This window comes from Festucalex cinctus, chromosome 18 (genome assembly GCF_051991245.1).
Source record: "Festucalex cinctus isolate MCC-2025b chromosome 18, RoL_Fcin_1.0, whole genome shotgun sequence".
In the NCBI taxonomy this organism is placed as follows: Eukaryota; Metazoa; Chordata; class Actinopteri; order Syngnathiformes; family Syngnathidae; genus Festucalex; species Festucalex cinctus.
This window is the reverse complement of record NC_135428.1, coordinates 1,896,950-1,913,045: the sequence shown is the minus strand read 5'-3', so window position 1 is coordinate 1,913,045 and position 16,096 is coordinate 1,896,950. Positions and strand designations below refer to the sequence as shown.

Below are 16,096 nucleotides of genomic sequence, written 5' to 3'. Positions count from 1 at the left end.
CGGTCAAATATCTAACTTTAATGACACATTCACTGATGATTTATGAAGCCTTGCAACAGCAAGAAATTCAACATGAAATTCAATTATTTTTTTAAATGCCCGGTCTTCCGTTTTCACTCAGGAAAAGGCACTTTTTAAATACAGGATTTAAACTGACAAACTACTTCTTAATTTACAGCTCTGGGCTTCCGTTAATGTGTGGTGGTGATTTTTTCCTAAAGCCTGTATTTTGCCATTTTGTGTTTGTTTTGTAAACAGCGGGACGTTTCTGTGGAAAGACAGCGTTTACAACCCTGCAGCCAATCGCAGAGCGGGGGGGGGGGGGGGGGGGGGGGGGGGGGGGGTCGTCGCAAACGGTGTCGGCCGAATTTATTGGCTGTGTGACCTCACTCCCGCGGCGACTTGACAGCACGCACGGATTATTTTTATTATTTTTTTTCCCCACTCACTCACTCACTCACTCACAGAAGCTTACATTTGTGAATGAGTGAGGGAAAAGAAAAAATCCGCGCGTGCTGTCAAGTTGCCGCGGGAGTGACGTCATGCAGCCGACAAATTCGCCCAAATTCGTCGCGTTTACGCCCCCCCCGCTCTGCGATTGGCTGGAAGAGCCTAAAGACCGTCTTTCCACAGAAACGTTCCGCTGTTTACAAAACCAACACAAAATGGCAAAATACAGGTTTTGTTTCGTAAACAAAAAAATCACCACCACACATTAAGAGAAGCCCAGATCTGTAAATTGAGAAGTTTGTCTGTTTAAATCCTGTATTTAAAAAGTGCCTTTTTCTTGAGTGAAAACGGAAGACCGGGCCCTTAAGATTGTAGGCTATTAAGAACCGAGCCTCCACATCATAAGTTGAATCATTAGAACACATTTTTAGCACATTAATTTGTGAATGAATGCTTTAAACGGTTAACGTGCTGCGTGTATTATATAGCACCTGTCTTGAAACCACTTTTACAGTTTTGCCTCATTTACACAATACAACTTGGACCGAGTGGACTTCTGCCTTGCAAATGAGTTACCATGATGACCTATTAATTAAAAGTAACCAAAACGAGATTCATTGTAACATACATTACAGATCAGATTCAAATAGTCTGCAAAGTTGAGGACTACAAACACATCACATCACTTGTTCAGTCTACGCCACTTGCCATGAGAGTGGAAAAAAATAAAAATAAAAATTCTTATTTGTACAACATACAAAATCACGACCACTTCAATTGTACTAAATGCATCTTGATCACCCAATTAATTAATACTTAGGAAGATAATAAATTAGGAGTGACTGTAACCTGGCTTCTCCCTCTATCAGTGTTCTGAAATGCCTGAACAACCTGAGACGTTTTGGTGTATATGCCATGTCGTGATATGCATGAAGGTACTGCAGTTTGAAAAGCGAGAATATTAATTCCACAAATTCACGTGTGAAGAATGTGAAAAGAGCAATTAGGTACATACGTCAGTCCTAAAAGTCACAACTGTACAATTCAAACGCTTCTGAACATTTTGACATCTCCCTATTTATATGAAGGCAAAAACAAAAAAAAAACAAAAAAAAAGTGAGGCGTGAAGTCTTTGAAGTTCACCACACTAAGAAACGATTCTGAAGCAACAGCAAAAGCAAACACCTCATAATTGAACTGCAGCATATAAACTAAAGAAAGCATTTACTTGGAAAACAATGCACATAATCATCCGCCCTCCTTGCTCGTTGAAGTCACATGTGGTACAGCTCAAGTCACATGGGGTTACACGATAATATCGGTGGCCGACAATTATCGGCAATAAGCGACCAATTTGGCGTCTTCCGGATAAACCAGATAAAAGGAATTATCAGTTATTGACAATTATTGGTTTATCGGTTGAAAATAAAATGTTGTGCATCCCTAGTTACGCCTCCATATCTTGAAAACATCTACACGTACATGGAAATAACAATTAGGCAACTAGGATAAATTGAAGTTGATCATTTTGGAATGAAAATAACCCATTTCCAAAACATATCTAGCACATTCATGTTTATACAAGAGGAAGTCCGTATCCCACTGAGGGGCGAACATTAGCAACGCTAACGAATGTTGACTTAACGTCGGGTCACCACAACATTTCCGAAGCAATCCTCTAAAGTAGTTTTTGTGGTTCTCTAAACAGTCTTCATGATCTTTCTTGTCGCAAGGAAATTTTCAACATGTGACATTTTAAGACTGTTCCGAGGAATCATTCAAGACTGTTTGGGAAACATTGCGACCTTGTACAAGTACGAAACCTGACGCCAAATCAAACATTCGCTAGCGTTGCAAACGTTCACGCCTCGGTGGGTTGGAGGGCTTTTAATATTGTACGCCGGAGGCAAAGCGAGGAAACTATACATTCAAAGTTTGCCTTTTGCAGTCACGGGTGCCATTTTGATTGAGTACGAACCCGCGGCGAGAACCTGCCAGGTGCTTACACGTGGCCGTGACTTTGCTCATGGCTCCAGAGGCTGAAAGCCGTCTTGAAGGTCCTGTGACAGAGTTTGCACATGTACTGCCTCTTGAAGGTTAAGGCAGACAGAGACGGTGCGTGGTAAAAGAGGGTCTCTGACTCCTGAGCCCCTGAGCTGGAATTCTCCACGCTGTTTGACCTTGACGCGGGACTACGGTTGCTCGGTTGTTGCTCAAGCTGAGCTTGGATCTTAGTGTTGTTGACCAATGACAAGGGAGCGTCGGCGCTGCTGGACTCCTCGGCCAGCGCGACGGCGACTGGCGCCGATTGGTTGAGCACGGAGTTCTGTGACGAGGGCCCTTGAGAGTTGTGAGCGCTCATCGGCGGCGAGGGGGACGGAGGCGGGGGTTGGCCGTCCGACTCTTTGGCTCCGTGTTCGCTCGCGCTCGACATGTGCGTCTGGTAGTGGCTCCAAAGGCGGAAGTTGGTCCTGAAGGCTTTGTTGCAGATGTGACAGATGAAGGGCTTGATGTGGCACAGGAGCTCCTGGTGACGCTCCAGGTCTTTGCGAGAGCAGAAGAGACTTCCGCATTTCTCGCAAGGCCACACGCCAGCTTCTTCCAGTCCAGTTTGGCTGGGCTCCGTTTCTTCCCGCTCGCTCACAGACTCCTCCAGTGGCTCTTCTTTTACCACGAGGTTCCCGTGATGGCCCATGCTTAGGTCCTCGGGCACATAGGACGAAGAGTCTTCTGAATCATACATTGGTGTGCCTGAGGAGTTGTAAATATTTCTCTCTCTTGCCAGGGGTTCACTGGCGTAATGCTCCTCGACGAACATCTCTGCCATTCTTTCATTGTGCTCTTCCGGCCTCAGATTCATATGTTCCTTAATATGAATCACGTTGTTGTTGTGCACCTCCACCTGGTGGCGCCAGATGCTGAAGGAGGTCTTGAAGGTTCGCATGCACTGCAGGCACGTCAGTTTCTTGTACTTGCAGTGCACCTCGTGGTCTTTCTTGACTGTTGGGCTTGAGAATCGGAGGCCACAGTACGGACAAACGGTGGAATGCCGACAGCCCCGCTCATGATCGCCCTGCTCGAAGAGTGACGGCAATTTCATATTACAGAGTCGACAGGCGTAAACAGCAGCATCGGAATCCTTCTGGTGAATCACGCCATCCTGTTCCTGGTAGAGGATGTTCTCCCCCGCAGCGTCCTTGTCAGCTTTTTCTGCAGGATGCGTCCTTAAATGCTGCCGGTACTGAGACTGAAACACAAACGCTTTCCCACAATAGGGACAGACAAAGTTGGACCTTGATCGCTTTTTACTGAGGGCGGAAGACTGCAAAGCTTGCTTGTTCCTTTTCAGCTTCCAGAGCAACGCTTTCTTGATTTCTCGCTCTCGCACCATGTCTATCAGTTTCTTTTGGAATCTATCGTCCATCGCCGAGGAGCTGGAGGATGACGCCGGGTTCTGTACGACACCGTGCTGAGTTTGGCAGTGTGTCCACACTTTAAAGTTGGTATGGAAGCGCTTGTGGCAGATGTCGCAAGCGTACGGCTTCTCGGGGTTGTGGTACATGTTGACGTGTCTGTGTAGTCCGGCATTGGACCTGAAGACCTTGAAACAGTTCCAGCATGTAAAAATCTTGTTCGGGGGCGACTCGTCGTTGACCTCGTTATCATCGGCGGTGCTGCGAGACACAACTTCCGACGTGTTCTCTTCAGGGGAGACGACGTGCTCCTTAAATATTTTGTTCTTCTTGAACGGGTACCGTCTGTTGTCCGGCCTTTCCTTCCGTTTCCCGAAAGGAATGAAGCTAGCCTTGGAACACTGTTCGTAATTTGTTTGCAAGTCTTTAAGATTGACCGGCAAAGCTTCCTCCACCGTTATTCGAATAATATCCATCGGGTCTGCGAGTGGACTGCTGGGCTCCACTTTCAAACTGTGCTCTCTTTCATTGCTTCTGCTGTGGTACTTTGACTTCAGAATAATGGGGGACGTTCTTGAGTTACCATTGTGAGCCGATATTTCGGGATCTGATGCCTTGGATGCCAATTTAACGACCGACTGTTCGTGATTTTGCAGCTCCTTGAGCTCCAGTGTGGGTGAGAAGACCGGAACGGGGCTGTCCATGGATAAGGATCTCCGAAGTAAGCTTTTTATGAGTGGCCCGCTCCGGTCGATAGTCTGGCTCAGCTCAGAGGCCTGAGCCTGAAAGGACACTTTGGTTCTGTAATGAGACTCCTGCTCTTCGGACTCCTCTTTCATGTCCTGGTCCGAGCAAGACGGCATCCGAATGTGATGCACTTCAGCCTCGCTGAACGACGCAGACGTTTTCAGCTGGGGCCTGATAGAAGAGATGTAAGATGGATTCCCTTTTAAAATGGACGCGTATGCGTGGGTGGAGCTCCTTCCAGAAGCTTCACTCTGTTCAGGTGATTTACGGGTGATTGATTCTGAGTTTCTGGAACGAGGCTCCGATGGAGTCCGAGCCAAGTCAGTTGTGCCAAGACATGATGACCTTTCTGGTGTTTTTGTCTGATAGTTTGGACAAGAGGGTTCGGATACGTCATTTCGGACACGGCACACAATGACGCTCCGAGTCTGGACATCTTTGTCATCGCCTTCTGTATAGGACAGCCTTTTTCTCGAGACGCAATATGATGCGTGGGGTCTCGTGGAAACTATGTTGGTGAGGAAGGGGATTCCCAAGGTGTAGCCCAGCTCTTGGATTGCGGAAAGACTTTCTTTGTCCACAAAGAGTGAAGAGGAGTAAATGTAATTCAGCACGATCTCGAACGCATCGGGCTCACAGAAGTCCAGGTTGACAACCTTCAATGACACGTCATCCATCCTGGTAAAGAGAGACTGGAAATATTCACTACTGGCAGCCAGAACACTTTTATGAGCTTGGTAGCGCTGATCCGCCACAACGAGCACCACGTCACACATGTGTCCTTGGAGACGCTGTTCATTGAGCAGCCCCAGCACGGAGAGGGCATGGGCCGGATAACTGTAGTGCACTAGGCTCTCCATTGCTAAAAGGTGACACAAGGAGAGGACAAGAAGACGTTAGGTGTCAAAATAAACGTGCAAATGTGATTATCGATGACTATTCTTGATGATAAATATGTTTCCATTCAAGCGGGCCTTCTTGTTCTATTCGTGTGACTGATTGCGTCGGGCGACTAAACAGCGATGCTGCAAAATCGCCACATCAGAGCCGCAACGTACATTCCGTGTCTGTGACGATTAACACCGACTGGGGAAAACACATAAAACCAAGCACCAATGAAAGGAGCTATTGACACTCTATAAACACTAAATTTCAGCATTAATTACTTTTCATTACCCAAGTCGATTCTGCTCAGGTCTAAAAATACCGGATGACGAAGTGCATGAGAGATCGGTTATGAAACCAATTAAATAACAGACAGTATTTATTAAGACATCTCAAATGAGGTCACGACAGTACGCAAATATTAGCAAATAAATTCTTAATCTAAAAAAATCACATTTTCAATGTTTCGATAATCAGGGTGTCACTGAGGGTCGATTGTAACACCCCATCAAAATTTGCGCGGTGCAAAGATGGCTTTTTTTTTGACAGGCCTAATTCTATGTGTTATTTAATATTCACATTAATTGCATTAAATGGAACAAAAACAATGTTTTGACTTAGCCAAATATTTCAATGAAAGAGTTGGAATTTTAATACCACAATATTTTTTGCTCATGTTTATATCGTAGCGTCACCTATGGACAATTTACTCTCAAATTAACCTAACGTGCATGTTTTTGGAATGTGGGAAGAGAAATCTCCTATGAAACCCCACACAGGTATCGGAGAACATGCAATGCCAGTACCAAAAATTTGAGCCTAGAATCACACAATATATTTAATATTCTATTCAATCATATATTATACTTGACTTTCTGACAGACTCTCATTTTTAGTTATGTCACACTTCTTTGCACAATGTTTTTTTTTCACATTAAGTTTACACGATTACTTTCATTCATCAGGTGACGAACCAATCAAAATGTTCGACACATCTGATCAAATAAGGAAAAGAACCGTTTCGTGCACTCCTATCTGCCTAAAATGTGCTCCTTATCTCACCAGAGGAACGCAAATGCTGTCAGCGTGACACAGTTATGTTAATTATCGGTGTTGCCAACTTCGACACGTCATTTTAGGATCCAGTTTATCTTCATTCATCCGTGCGTAAAAACTACTAACTAAACAGCGAACCTCACCCCAAATATCGTTGTTTTTTTTTTTTCTACGAGGAAGTCCAGTAACGCTTCGGATATTAGATCATCCGTGAGACGTGGCGCACTCCCGCATGACACTTTACTTCCACAAAAAAAAATAAAAAATAGCACTTATAAAAAATAAAATAAAAATAGAGTGACGGCATGTTTGTGATTTATGAGGCTAAATGTGAATGGCGCCACGCTCAGCCATTCCTGCTTGGCCGTTTTGCGAAAATGCGGTCAGGAGGGGAAAAGTTGGGCGCGTTATGGACTCAGTTTCAGACACTCTCGGTAGGAGCGCAACATCAATAAATCCGCTACGTCTGCTTATGTGAGCCGCCGTGTTTTATATTGACTATTGGAGAAGAAAAAGGGTGTGTGGGGGGTAACCCGGTAAGACGAGACGCCGCTCAAGCTAAACAGGTTGTAGCTGCTCAGGTTGAACAACAGCATAACTGCCCCTTTTAGTTACGTCAGGGGGGAAGGAGAAGAGAGAGAGAAAAAAAAAGCTCCCACTAAATGCTACTCTACCGACCATGTTGCATTCCGTATTTAGCGAACTTAAAATAGAATTCTGCGCTTACCCGGCCCTCGCGATTAAGTTCTTTCATCCAAACAACCTGGACTTTATTCAGTGTTGTGTCGATTTCTGCGTACTGGTCGTGATTCCATCCATCTTGAATTTGACGTCATCCCACACCAGGGATGAGGTCATTGAAATGAAAGCTCGTCACGTGCACTGCGCTCGGATTGGCTAGAAGGTTTCTGAGGCGGGACCAAGATAGGACTGACGTTAGCGCACATTTAAAGGGGTAGCACCATATTTTTTATTTTAAGTCCTGTACTGTAAGACGCTATTTATTGAAAACACTGCAGCGTTGTGGGATTTATTTTGTTTGTGTAGTAGCATAATTGTTTGCAGAAATTTTAATTACTCAACTCAACTTTATTTATAAAGCGCTTTAAGAACAGGCATTGCTGTATACAAAGTGCTGTACATAAACAACAAGAAGCATAATAGTGTTTCACAACAACACTGAACTATATTCACAATTTTAGATGGACTACTGGATGAATTTGTAATAACTGTAGTTGAAAAAAATGGCAAAAAAAAATTAATGGCAATTTTGTATTCATGTCATTTCTAATTTCACACACGCAGGTGGACAAGGTTAACAATAACGAGATATGGGGAGAACTCAGGACAAAACACCTAAAACCAAACAAAACTTAACCACAAAAAACAGCATGTGGGCTACAACTGCTACAAATGGACTATTCTAATAGCTAACTAATAAAAGCTTGTGTGTAATGTCAAGTCTAGTCGCAATATGTCCCATGCAATATGAAATGTACTGTATAAAAATAGATTGTATTTTTAAAATAGAAAATCATCAGGATTTGTTTTCTCTGTGTCATTTCGAAACTGTATTTGCCTGAACTCATCCTCAACCCATTTCAAGTCATTCAGTAACTTCTGTGAAGCTAATTGTGTCGTAGCATTCAACGGGGACATGATGCCCTGTTTGTGTTTTTATCTTGCCTTACAGGCCTTTTTTTTTTTTTCCCCGTAATAAGCTGTCAGCAACATTACCTGGCAACCGTCATGTGACGCAATTAAGGCGTGGCGCCGATTGCACCACTGCGAATACTTATTTTATGTTCATCACATATGATGACTTGAGTGCGCTTGTGATTCACAAGACGTGTCGTAAATGTGCAGTAAACCTAATTTTACCCCTTCTTGAATCCCTTCGCCTCCCACACACGTCCCTGCTTCCAAATGTTGCGTGTCATAATCACCCTGATGATAGTAGCATGCCTAATCAGGCACATATTTCATAATTATGTTCATCGTTACATTCGGAATGGAATCTATACTGTACACTGAAACATAAAAAAAAAATGATGTGTGCAATAACATGTAAATGTTTATTGTAATGACTGAATCCTTCCTAAAATGACAATCGATGACATGTTTATAAGCAAGTGAGAGTTGATTCCTTTCTTACGAGACATGAATTGCTGAAATGGTGTGTTGTGGTATCAGCAGCAACAGCACAGTACTGCCATGGTTACCTGCGTGGAAACCACAATCTTTGGGGACTTAAGGCAGCTCACTTCTCATCCACATATCACACTGGCTGTTAGAAACATGTTTACAATTCGAACGTTACCAAAATGATCATTTTCCTACAATGTATTTAAAAAAAACAAAAAAAAACAAAATGTACTTCACAATTCTTTTTTTTTTTAGGCCTGGGCATCATTAGTATAATCATTTATAAAAGAAAATTTGCTCTGCATGAGTGTAATATGGCATTCCATATAAGACACATATTTATTAATTCAATATCGTGAATTATACAACACAAAAATACATCCAAAACGTGCTAGCTGCTATTTTACTGTGATGCTTTAGGGAGAGGTGGTGCAACCAAGGGTGGCGGGGGGGGGGGGGGGGGGGAGCTAGACCCACCAAGGATTTAGGCTTTGGGTACAGTACACCTAACAGTATATTGGTATAATCCCATGGAGGACCGTGCACTTATAATGCTGCCGTTAAATATATGGTTGTAATGCTGATAAAAAAAAATAAAAATTAAAAAATGGGTTGGATGCTTTCAATTTGGATATTTGCCCTTCCTGCTCTCTATACATGGAAAACAGCTGCATATGAAGGTATGACTGGCAATATATTACTGAGACAGAAGACTATATTATGACAGCTTTTTTTTAACATGTACTTTACAGCAAAAAGTCTGTCTGCATCTGGCTACCACCTCTGTATTTACAACGAGACCCGCGCTGTGACTTCCTCGGTGTTACGAAGGGTTCCGTATACCGAGCGCAAGAGTTGCGGGGGCTGGCTCTTTTGGACGGCATGTCCAGTGACACTTTTCAGACTAGTTCATCAGACCGAGTACAGGATGATGATGGAGCAGGTGACCAGATGTTGCCATGGTTACGCGCAAGTGGGAAGCTACTGTGCCCCGTGTAAGTGTGCAGCACATCAGCTTTTCGCTTGCTTGCTTGCTTTCTGTTGGTCAAATCGGCCTTTTGGTGTTTTTAACTGCTCGTATACAACAACAGCACTGCACTGCTAAAAATGTCCTGATACTAATAATTATATGGCTTATATATATATATATATATATATATATATATATATATATATATATATATATATATATATATATATATATATATATATATATATATATATATATATATATATATATCTCATGTTCCTTTCTTTTTAATTGAGCTTTAAACCGGAGCAAGGAGTTTTTGCCCAAGCCTGGATCCTGCCCAACCACAAATGAGTCTTATTCCAGTGTTGATGACTGCGACTGGGACATCGATTGTCCAGACTGGCAAAAGTGCTGTGAGAGATCAGGTCACTTTCTCTGCCGTAATCTTACAAGTTAGTATATTTGATTTTTTTTTTTGATTTTTTTTTTGATTTTTTTTTTTTTCTCTCTCCCCCTCAGTAGTCAATGTAGAGAAATGACAAGGTGCAAATTTATAACGACAGTGTTCTGTTGTTGTGCCAATTATCAAAACAAGTACAGTGTGTTTGTTTAACTGAGAGTAAAAATATTTATGTATTTTACTTGTTTTGTTTTTTTTACTTACCGGTAACTCTTTTTACTGCCACACGTTATCAAAAAACAAACAAAAACAAAACAACACGAGCCAGACAGGAAGTCAGGCGTCTCGCATCAAGGTAAATCCGGTATATTTCAAAATAAAACAGTTTGCGAACTCATTTTTTGGGGGGAGGGAAGCTAGCTAACTACATAGCATGACACGAGTCAGACATTTAAGACAAAAAAACGAGTTAAAAAAAAATTAAACATGACAAAATAACACTATTTAAACACAAAACGTACTTACCCATGGTAGAAGAGCCATGGTAGAAGTCCCAAAAATAATGTCCAAAAAGCATATCGATGTGACAACATTTTTAGCTATTGTTTACAAATACGACTCTCTATATACACGGTTGCTGTCGCGTGAAGTCAACTCTCCAACGTGAACCTCACGTGATCTTTTAGTCTGGCGGGTGTAGATTTCTAACCCGACAATAGCCAGATGGTTATGCGCTTCACTAGTAATTTCGTCAGGAAAAGGCGGAACACTCCGTACAATAATTCGAGCTGATTGGACGATGCGTCATTCTGCACGTTTGTTTTAACCAATCACGGTCATGGGTGAAAATGTCGTCTTCGCTCTTGCTGAAGGGGGGGCGGAGCACGAGCACGCCCCTCGCTGTTCATTATTCAACAAGGAAACGGTTATGGAGGACCAAAACTGCCAAAATTCGAAATAAATAAATGACAAAATAAATAAATAAATAAATGGCTTAATAAATAGATAAATAAATGACTAAATAAATAGATAAATAAATGACTAAATAAATTTAAAAAAATGACAAAAAGTTAAAATAAAAACGTATTTATTTCCATTTATATTTATTTTTGTAGATATAATTTTGGAATTATATATTTTTTATATTCATTTTTATTCTCACTTTTAGTCATTTATTTATTTATTTGATAAAAATTTAATCGAATTTTGGCAGTTTTGGTCCTCCATAAGCGGTGAGTAATTCTGCGAGAACAGAATTAATTGCAGCGTCCATTCGTCCATGTTTGTTACTAGCTCCGACATCCGCTTTCATTATTCCCACAATTAATGATGAGCCTGTTTTGTGTTTTTGTGATTTCTACAACTTGAAACCATTGAAGCTCTCAACAATGTTCTTTAATCATCAGGATCAGCTAATTACACTGAAAATGGGAGGTACCGATTCAATGCGACAGTGACAGTGAAGACAGATTATCAACAATTGACCAACAATGGCGCTCTCATCAACCACACACGATTACTTCACGCAATGGTAGCACAAACCTGATCCCAAAACCATATTCAGTGATGATGAGCGGGTGCATTCACTCCTTTATTTATTTATTTTTGTACAGGTAAGCGGAGCGCTGGAGTCTGTCGATTTTGCAGCCTATTATCTGTCCTCGTGGCCCGTGCATCCGCATCGAACGGCCACCTCGCTGCTGATCGACTCCAGCTTTGCTCTTTCGCCGCGCGACGTCGCGTCCAAGCTGCGTTTGCTCCTCCAACGCATACGGGAGGTGTTAGCTGTGACGGTGGAAGGTGAGGAGGGCAAGCGGGGGGGGCGCAAGGTCGCTCGTGTCTTGACTTGTGCTTCGTGACAGAAGTTGACGTCCTTGTAGCGTGTGTTGTTTTGGACGGAACGTTAGCAGTCAGGAAAGGATGACTCAGTCGCGCCACCGCTTCCTTCTCCCACCGCTTCTATTTGAGCTGTTTCCTAACCATGGTAGAAAATAACACCCGAGTTAGTCATACAAACCCCCCCCCCCCAACAACTCCCCCACGTACACAGATTGCTCACAAGTCAGACGGTCTTACGTATTATGAATGCGCAGTAGTAACCATCTTAACACGTCGGCCTATCATACTTACCAGAATATGAATCGTTATTTTAGAGGCCTTTGATTTGCGTTAAAAGTACTTACAAGAAATTGCTCGTGAGTATTGTATTTAAAGTGACAATAATATGTTATATGTGACCTGTCGAGTCGAAACATGACATTCGGTTTAATATCGCATGTGTGGAATACGAGTTCTGAAGCCAAATTTGTATCCATCTCAGGCGGCGGCCATTTTGCTCTATGCTGTCGACGGAAGATGACATCACAGGGCTCAGGCAACAACCAATCACAGCTCACCTGTTTTCTGAAGCTGCGCTGTGATTGGTTGTTAAAAAAAATGGTTGGCAATATATCGCGATATTACAGTACGCAACTCTCGAATCGATTTAACATTGATTGGTTGTTACCTGAGACATGAGCAACTGTGATGTCATCTTCAGTCGACAGCAAGTGGCAAAATGGCTGCCCCCTGAGATGGATAAAAACGGCTGAATTTTCCTGCTGAACTCATATTCCACAAACACAATATCAACCACCGTATTTAGATGAGTGGGCCTGCATAGAATATATTATTGTCAAAATAAAAATGGTGGATGATTGACTCATTGAGCTATTTTCAGCAGTAAAAAGTTAACATTTTGTCCAGAATGAATGTGATAACTTCATTATTTTTCATGTACAATAAATACCTTTAAAAAGTAATTTTTACACTTGCTGTCGCCTGAAGATGACATCACCTGTGCTGAGGAAGTAGGTAAGGGCCAATCATGGCTCGGTTTGCTGACCAAACCAAGAAAACAGGTGAGCCCTGATTGGTCGTTTTTACCTACTTCCTCAGCACAGGTGATGTCATCTTCAGTTGACAGCGAGTGGAAAAATGTGTTTTTAAAGGTATTAATTGTACATGGAAAAATAATGAAGTTATCAAATTTATTCTGAACAAAATATTAACTTTTTACTGCTGAAAATGGGTCAATGTGTCAAGTATCCCTTTAAACATTTTTTTTTTCTACCAAAGTTATTTTAGTTCTGTGAAGTCAACATTACATCGTCTTTACAATTTTTATCCATCTCAAGGGGCGGCCATTTTGCCACTTGCTGTCCACTGAAAATGACATCACAGTTGCTCAGAGCTCCAGTAACGACCAATCACAGCACGGCTGGCGAACATCACATGACCAAACTCAGAAAACAGGCGAGCCATGATTGGACGTTTCCTGCACCCTGAGCAACTATGACGTCATCTTCAGTCGACGACAAATGGCAAAATGGCCGCCCCTGGAGATGGATAAAAACAGGTTGGATTTTTCTGCTTCTTCGTTTAACTGTACATCGTCGGACACCGTGTGTTTCAGTGTAATTGTAATTCCAAAATAAGCACTTCCTGTGTCTATTTTTTTTGTCCTGGTAGATGTAAATGAGTGTGCGCATCCTGCGCTCCATCAGTGCCCCCCACTGGCGGAATGTCGCAACGCGGTGGGCTCATACCAGTGCACCTGTCACGGAGGACATCTTGATGTCAATCCCAGCGATCCTGGGACCCGTTGTGAAGGTTAGCGTGCCCGTGGTTACTGTGGATTTAGCACGACCTTCCCAGTCCACAAAACTTAGAGAGAACCTCATTTCTATGTAACGTTCAAGAAGTCACTGTTTTATAATGCTATTGGACCTTCATGTTTTGTTTTTGTTTTTGTTTTTTTTGCACTGTTCTATTTATTTTCTCTGACTTCGCCTTCTTAAACCATGCACTGCATTTACAATAAAAATAAAGAGCCATCGTCAAAATAGCAGAGAGAGATTGATCATTTTGAATGCCCAAGCAGTAGAACAGGATTTTTAAAAAAACAAACACAAATAAAACAGAGCAACAACCTCAACTCGTGCTAATTGTTTGATGTTTTCCAATTCATTGTGGCGGTGCACGAAAGCAAAAATTGTATGTTGGCGGTGATATTGGCTGGCAAAAACGTCATTTCTTCGTAGATGCTCAAACGCTCGATGCCACCACTCGGCTTACCAACGTGTCGTTCACCGATGACCCGCTCGACACGAGCAGCCAGGCCTACAAAAAACTCACCGCGGACATTTTAGACGAGGTTGGTACATCGTGCGTCGAGTTAAGTGACTCTCGAATATGCAGCGCATGCAGAGTTAAACCATTTATTTTATTTTTTTTAATTATTTTTCAACCACGTTAGTTTGTTGTTCTGTTTTAGGACTGTGTGCAAAGAACAGGTTGTCCTTCCAACACCATTGGAAGGGCGTTCGGTTCTCCCGGGCCGTTGCTGAAGTCGGAGGAAGGTGAGTACTGTGCCATAACTGCTATTAATAACTTAATTAATAAGTCTTTTTATGAAAACTTTTTGCAAATTTGAAGAGCGCCTGTTATGTGTTACTGTCATTCTTTCGACATTTAAAGCGGAAGTCAACACAAACTTTTTTTTTATTTTTTTTTAGAATAATATTCTATGCAGCCCCACTCCCCTAAATATGGTTAAAATTGCATTAGTGTAATATGAGTTAAGCAGCCAAAATCCAGCTGTTTTTTTTTATCCATCTCAGGGGGCGGCCATTTTGTCACTTGCTGTCGACTGAAGATGACATCACAGTTGCTCAGGTCTGAGGTAACAACTAGGGGTGTGAATTAATCCCGATACGAATTTATAAATCGATTATTGTTTTTTTTTTTTTTTTATACATTTAATTTAGTTTTTAAATTAATACATTAAAATTATAAATTAATTAAAATTACATTTATAAATTTAATTTCAAATTTTTTTTAACACCCCTAGTAACAACCAATCACAGCGCAGCTTCAGAAAACAGATGCGCTGTGATTGGTTGTTGCCCGAGCCCTTGTGATGTCATCTTCAGTTGACAGCAAGTGGCAAAATGGCCGCACCCTGAAATGGATTAAAAACGGCTGGATTTTGCTTCATAACTCATATTCCACAAATGTAATATTAATCAACATGTCATGTTTAGACTAGTGGGGGTCACATATAACATATTATTGTAAAAAAAACATAAATAAAAATAAAAAATTGAGGGGATTGTCAAAAAACGTTGAAGCGAAAATGGAGGAAAATAATAATGCTCTCCGGGCATCTGCCCTCGATATCGATTGCTACGTCCTTTCACAGTTTTTAGCAACATTTTGAAATAATAACTGACGGCAAACGTGATGACGTTTTTTTCTGTTTTTGTTTCATTTGAAATTTCCGAACAAGTGCCCCCGGAGAGTCCAAATGAAAGACTCCAACTGATTGGACTGTCGTTCCTGGGAATTGCTGTGATTCTCTTCTTCCTCATTGGCTCCGTTTGTCTCTTCTTCTATCAACGGAATCGCATTGGACATGACAACTTTGCGAGCAAACCCAAGCCGCTCAACGTCGCCGATATTCACTTTATTGCTTAGTTAAAAACTCTTTGACTGACAAACGTTATCCCAAAAAAAAAAAAAAAAAAAAAAAGCCAACGGTGCCAGCCGATTTGGAGCATTTCACTCATCTTTCAAAGCAAACAGAATATTGCGCAGTATGACGGCATAAATATGGTGGATACCATATGAAAGATTGGATTACATTCTTTCATGAGAAAAAAAAAAAAAAAGAAGTATTTTTCGACCTTATTCTTTTTTGTAATCACCATTTGAAATCATTGAATGACATAAGCGAAAATACAAAAATATTAAGAGAAAAACAAGCTTTTTGTGTTGAGATACTTTTTTTTTTTTTTGCACAACAGTGACTTTGACAGTAATATTTTTCGTTTAGTGACAAGTAGGGATGTAATGATAACGGCATCTTAGATTTAGAGAAAGGAACGAGTTTTTTGTTCGTCATGTTTATGGCTAATTAATTAATATCGCTACATTTCACTGTTTGTTTGTGTGATTTGCTGCGTGGTGAAACACTACCATTTTCAC

General features: G+C 41.6%; 2 protein-coding genes across 3 annotated transcripts; one reads left to right on the top strand and one right to left on the bottom strand.

Annotated features, from left to right (window-relative positions):
- Positions 1-715: 715 nt before the first annotated feature.
- Positions 716-7,424, bottom strand: zbtb21 (zinc finger and BTB domain containing 21). Its single transcript, XM_077505642.1, has 2 exons — positions 7,279-7,424; positions 716-5,472 (listed from the first exon to the last, which is right to left on the bottom strand). The coding sequence occupies exon 2, from the start codon at positions 5,468-5,470 to the stop codon at positions 2,453-2,455; it is 3,018 nt and encodes a 1,005-aa protein (XP_077361768.1). The 5' UTR covers positions 5,471-5,472; positions 7,279-7,424; the 3' UTR covers positions 716-2,452.
- A 1,802-nt stretch (positions 7,425-9,226) lies between these two features.
- umodl1 (uromodulin-like 1) lies at positions 9,227-15,838 on the top strand. 2 transcript variants are annotated; one of them, XM_077505551.1, is made up of 9 exons: positions 9,227-9,376; positions 9,449-9,691; positions 9,963-10,094; positions 11,476-11,600; positions 11,683-11,869; positions 13,580-13,720; positions 14,152-14,264; positions 14,385-14,469; positions 15,399-15,838. In XM_077505551.1, the coding sequence occupies exons 1-9, from the start codon at positions 9,304-9,306 to the stop codon at positions 15,584-15,586; spliced, it is 1,287 nt and encodes a 428-aa protein (XP_077361677.1). In that variant the 5' UTR covers positions 9,227-9,303; the 3' UTR covers positions 15,587-15,838. The 2 variants fall into 2 exon arrangements, with proteins under 2 accessions (XP_077361677.1, XP_077361676.1); XM_077505550.1 differs by having other exon boundaries at positions 9,963-10,121.
- The last annotated feature ends 258 nt before the right edge of the window (positions 15,839-16,096 follow it).

Bases quoted from the DNA above. Each gene is read 5' to 3' on its own strand.
- zbtb21 (XM_077505642.1), bottom strand. From the start codon at position 5,470: ATGGAGAGCCTAGTGCACTACAGTTATCCGGCCCATGCCCTCTCCGTG.
- umodl1 (XM_077505550.1), top strand. From the start codon at position 9,304: ATGGGTTGGATGCTTTCAATTTGGATATTTGCCCTTCCTGCTCTCTAT. The intron at 9,377-9,448 runs GTATGACTGGCA...TGTACTTTACAG, and splicing joins GAAAACAGCTGCATATGAAG to CAAAAAGTCTGTCTGCATCT. The intron at 10,122-11,475 runs GTTAGTATATTT...TTTAATCATCAG, and splicing joins TCTCTGCCGTAATCTTACAA to GATCAGCTAATTACACTGAA.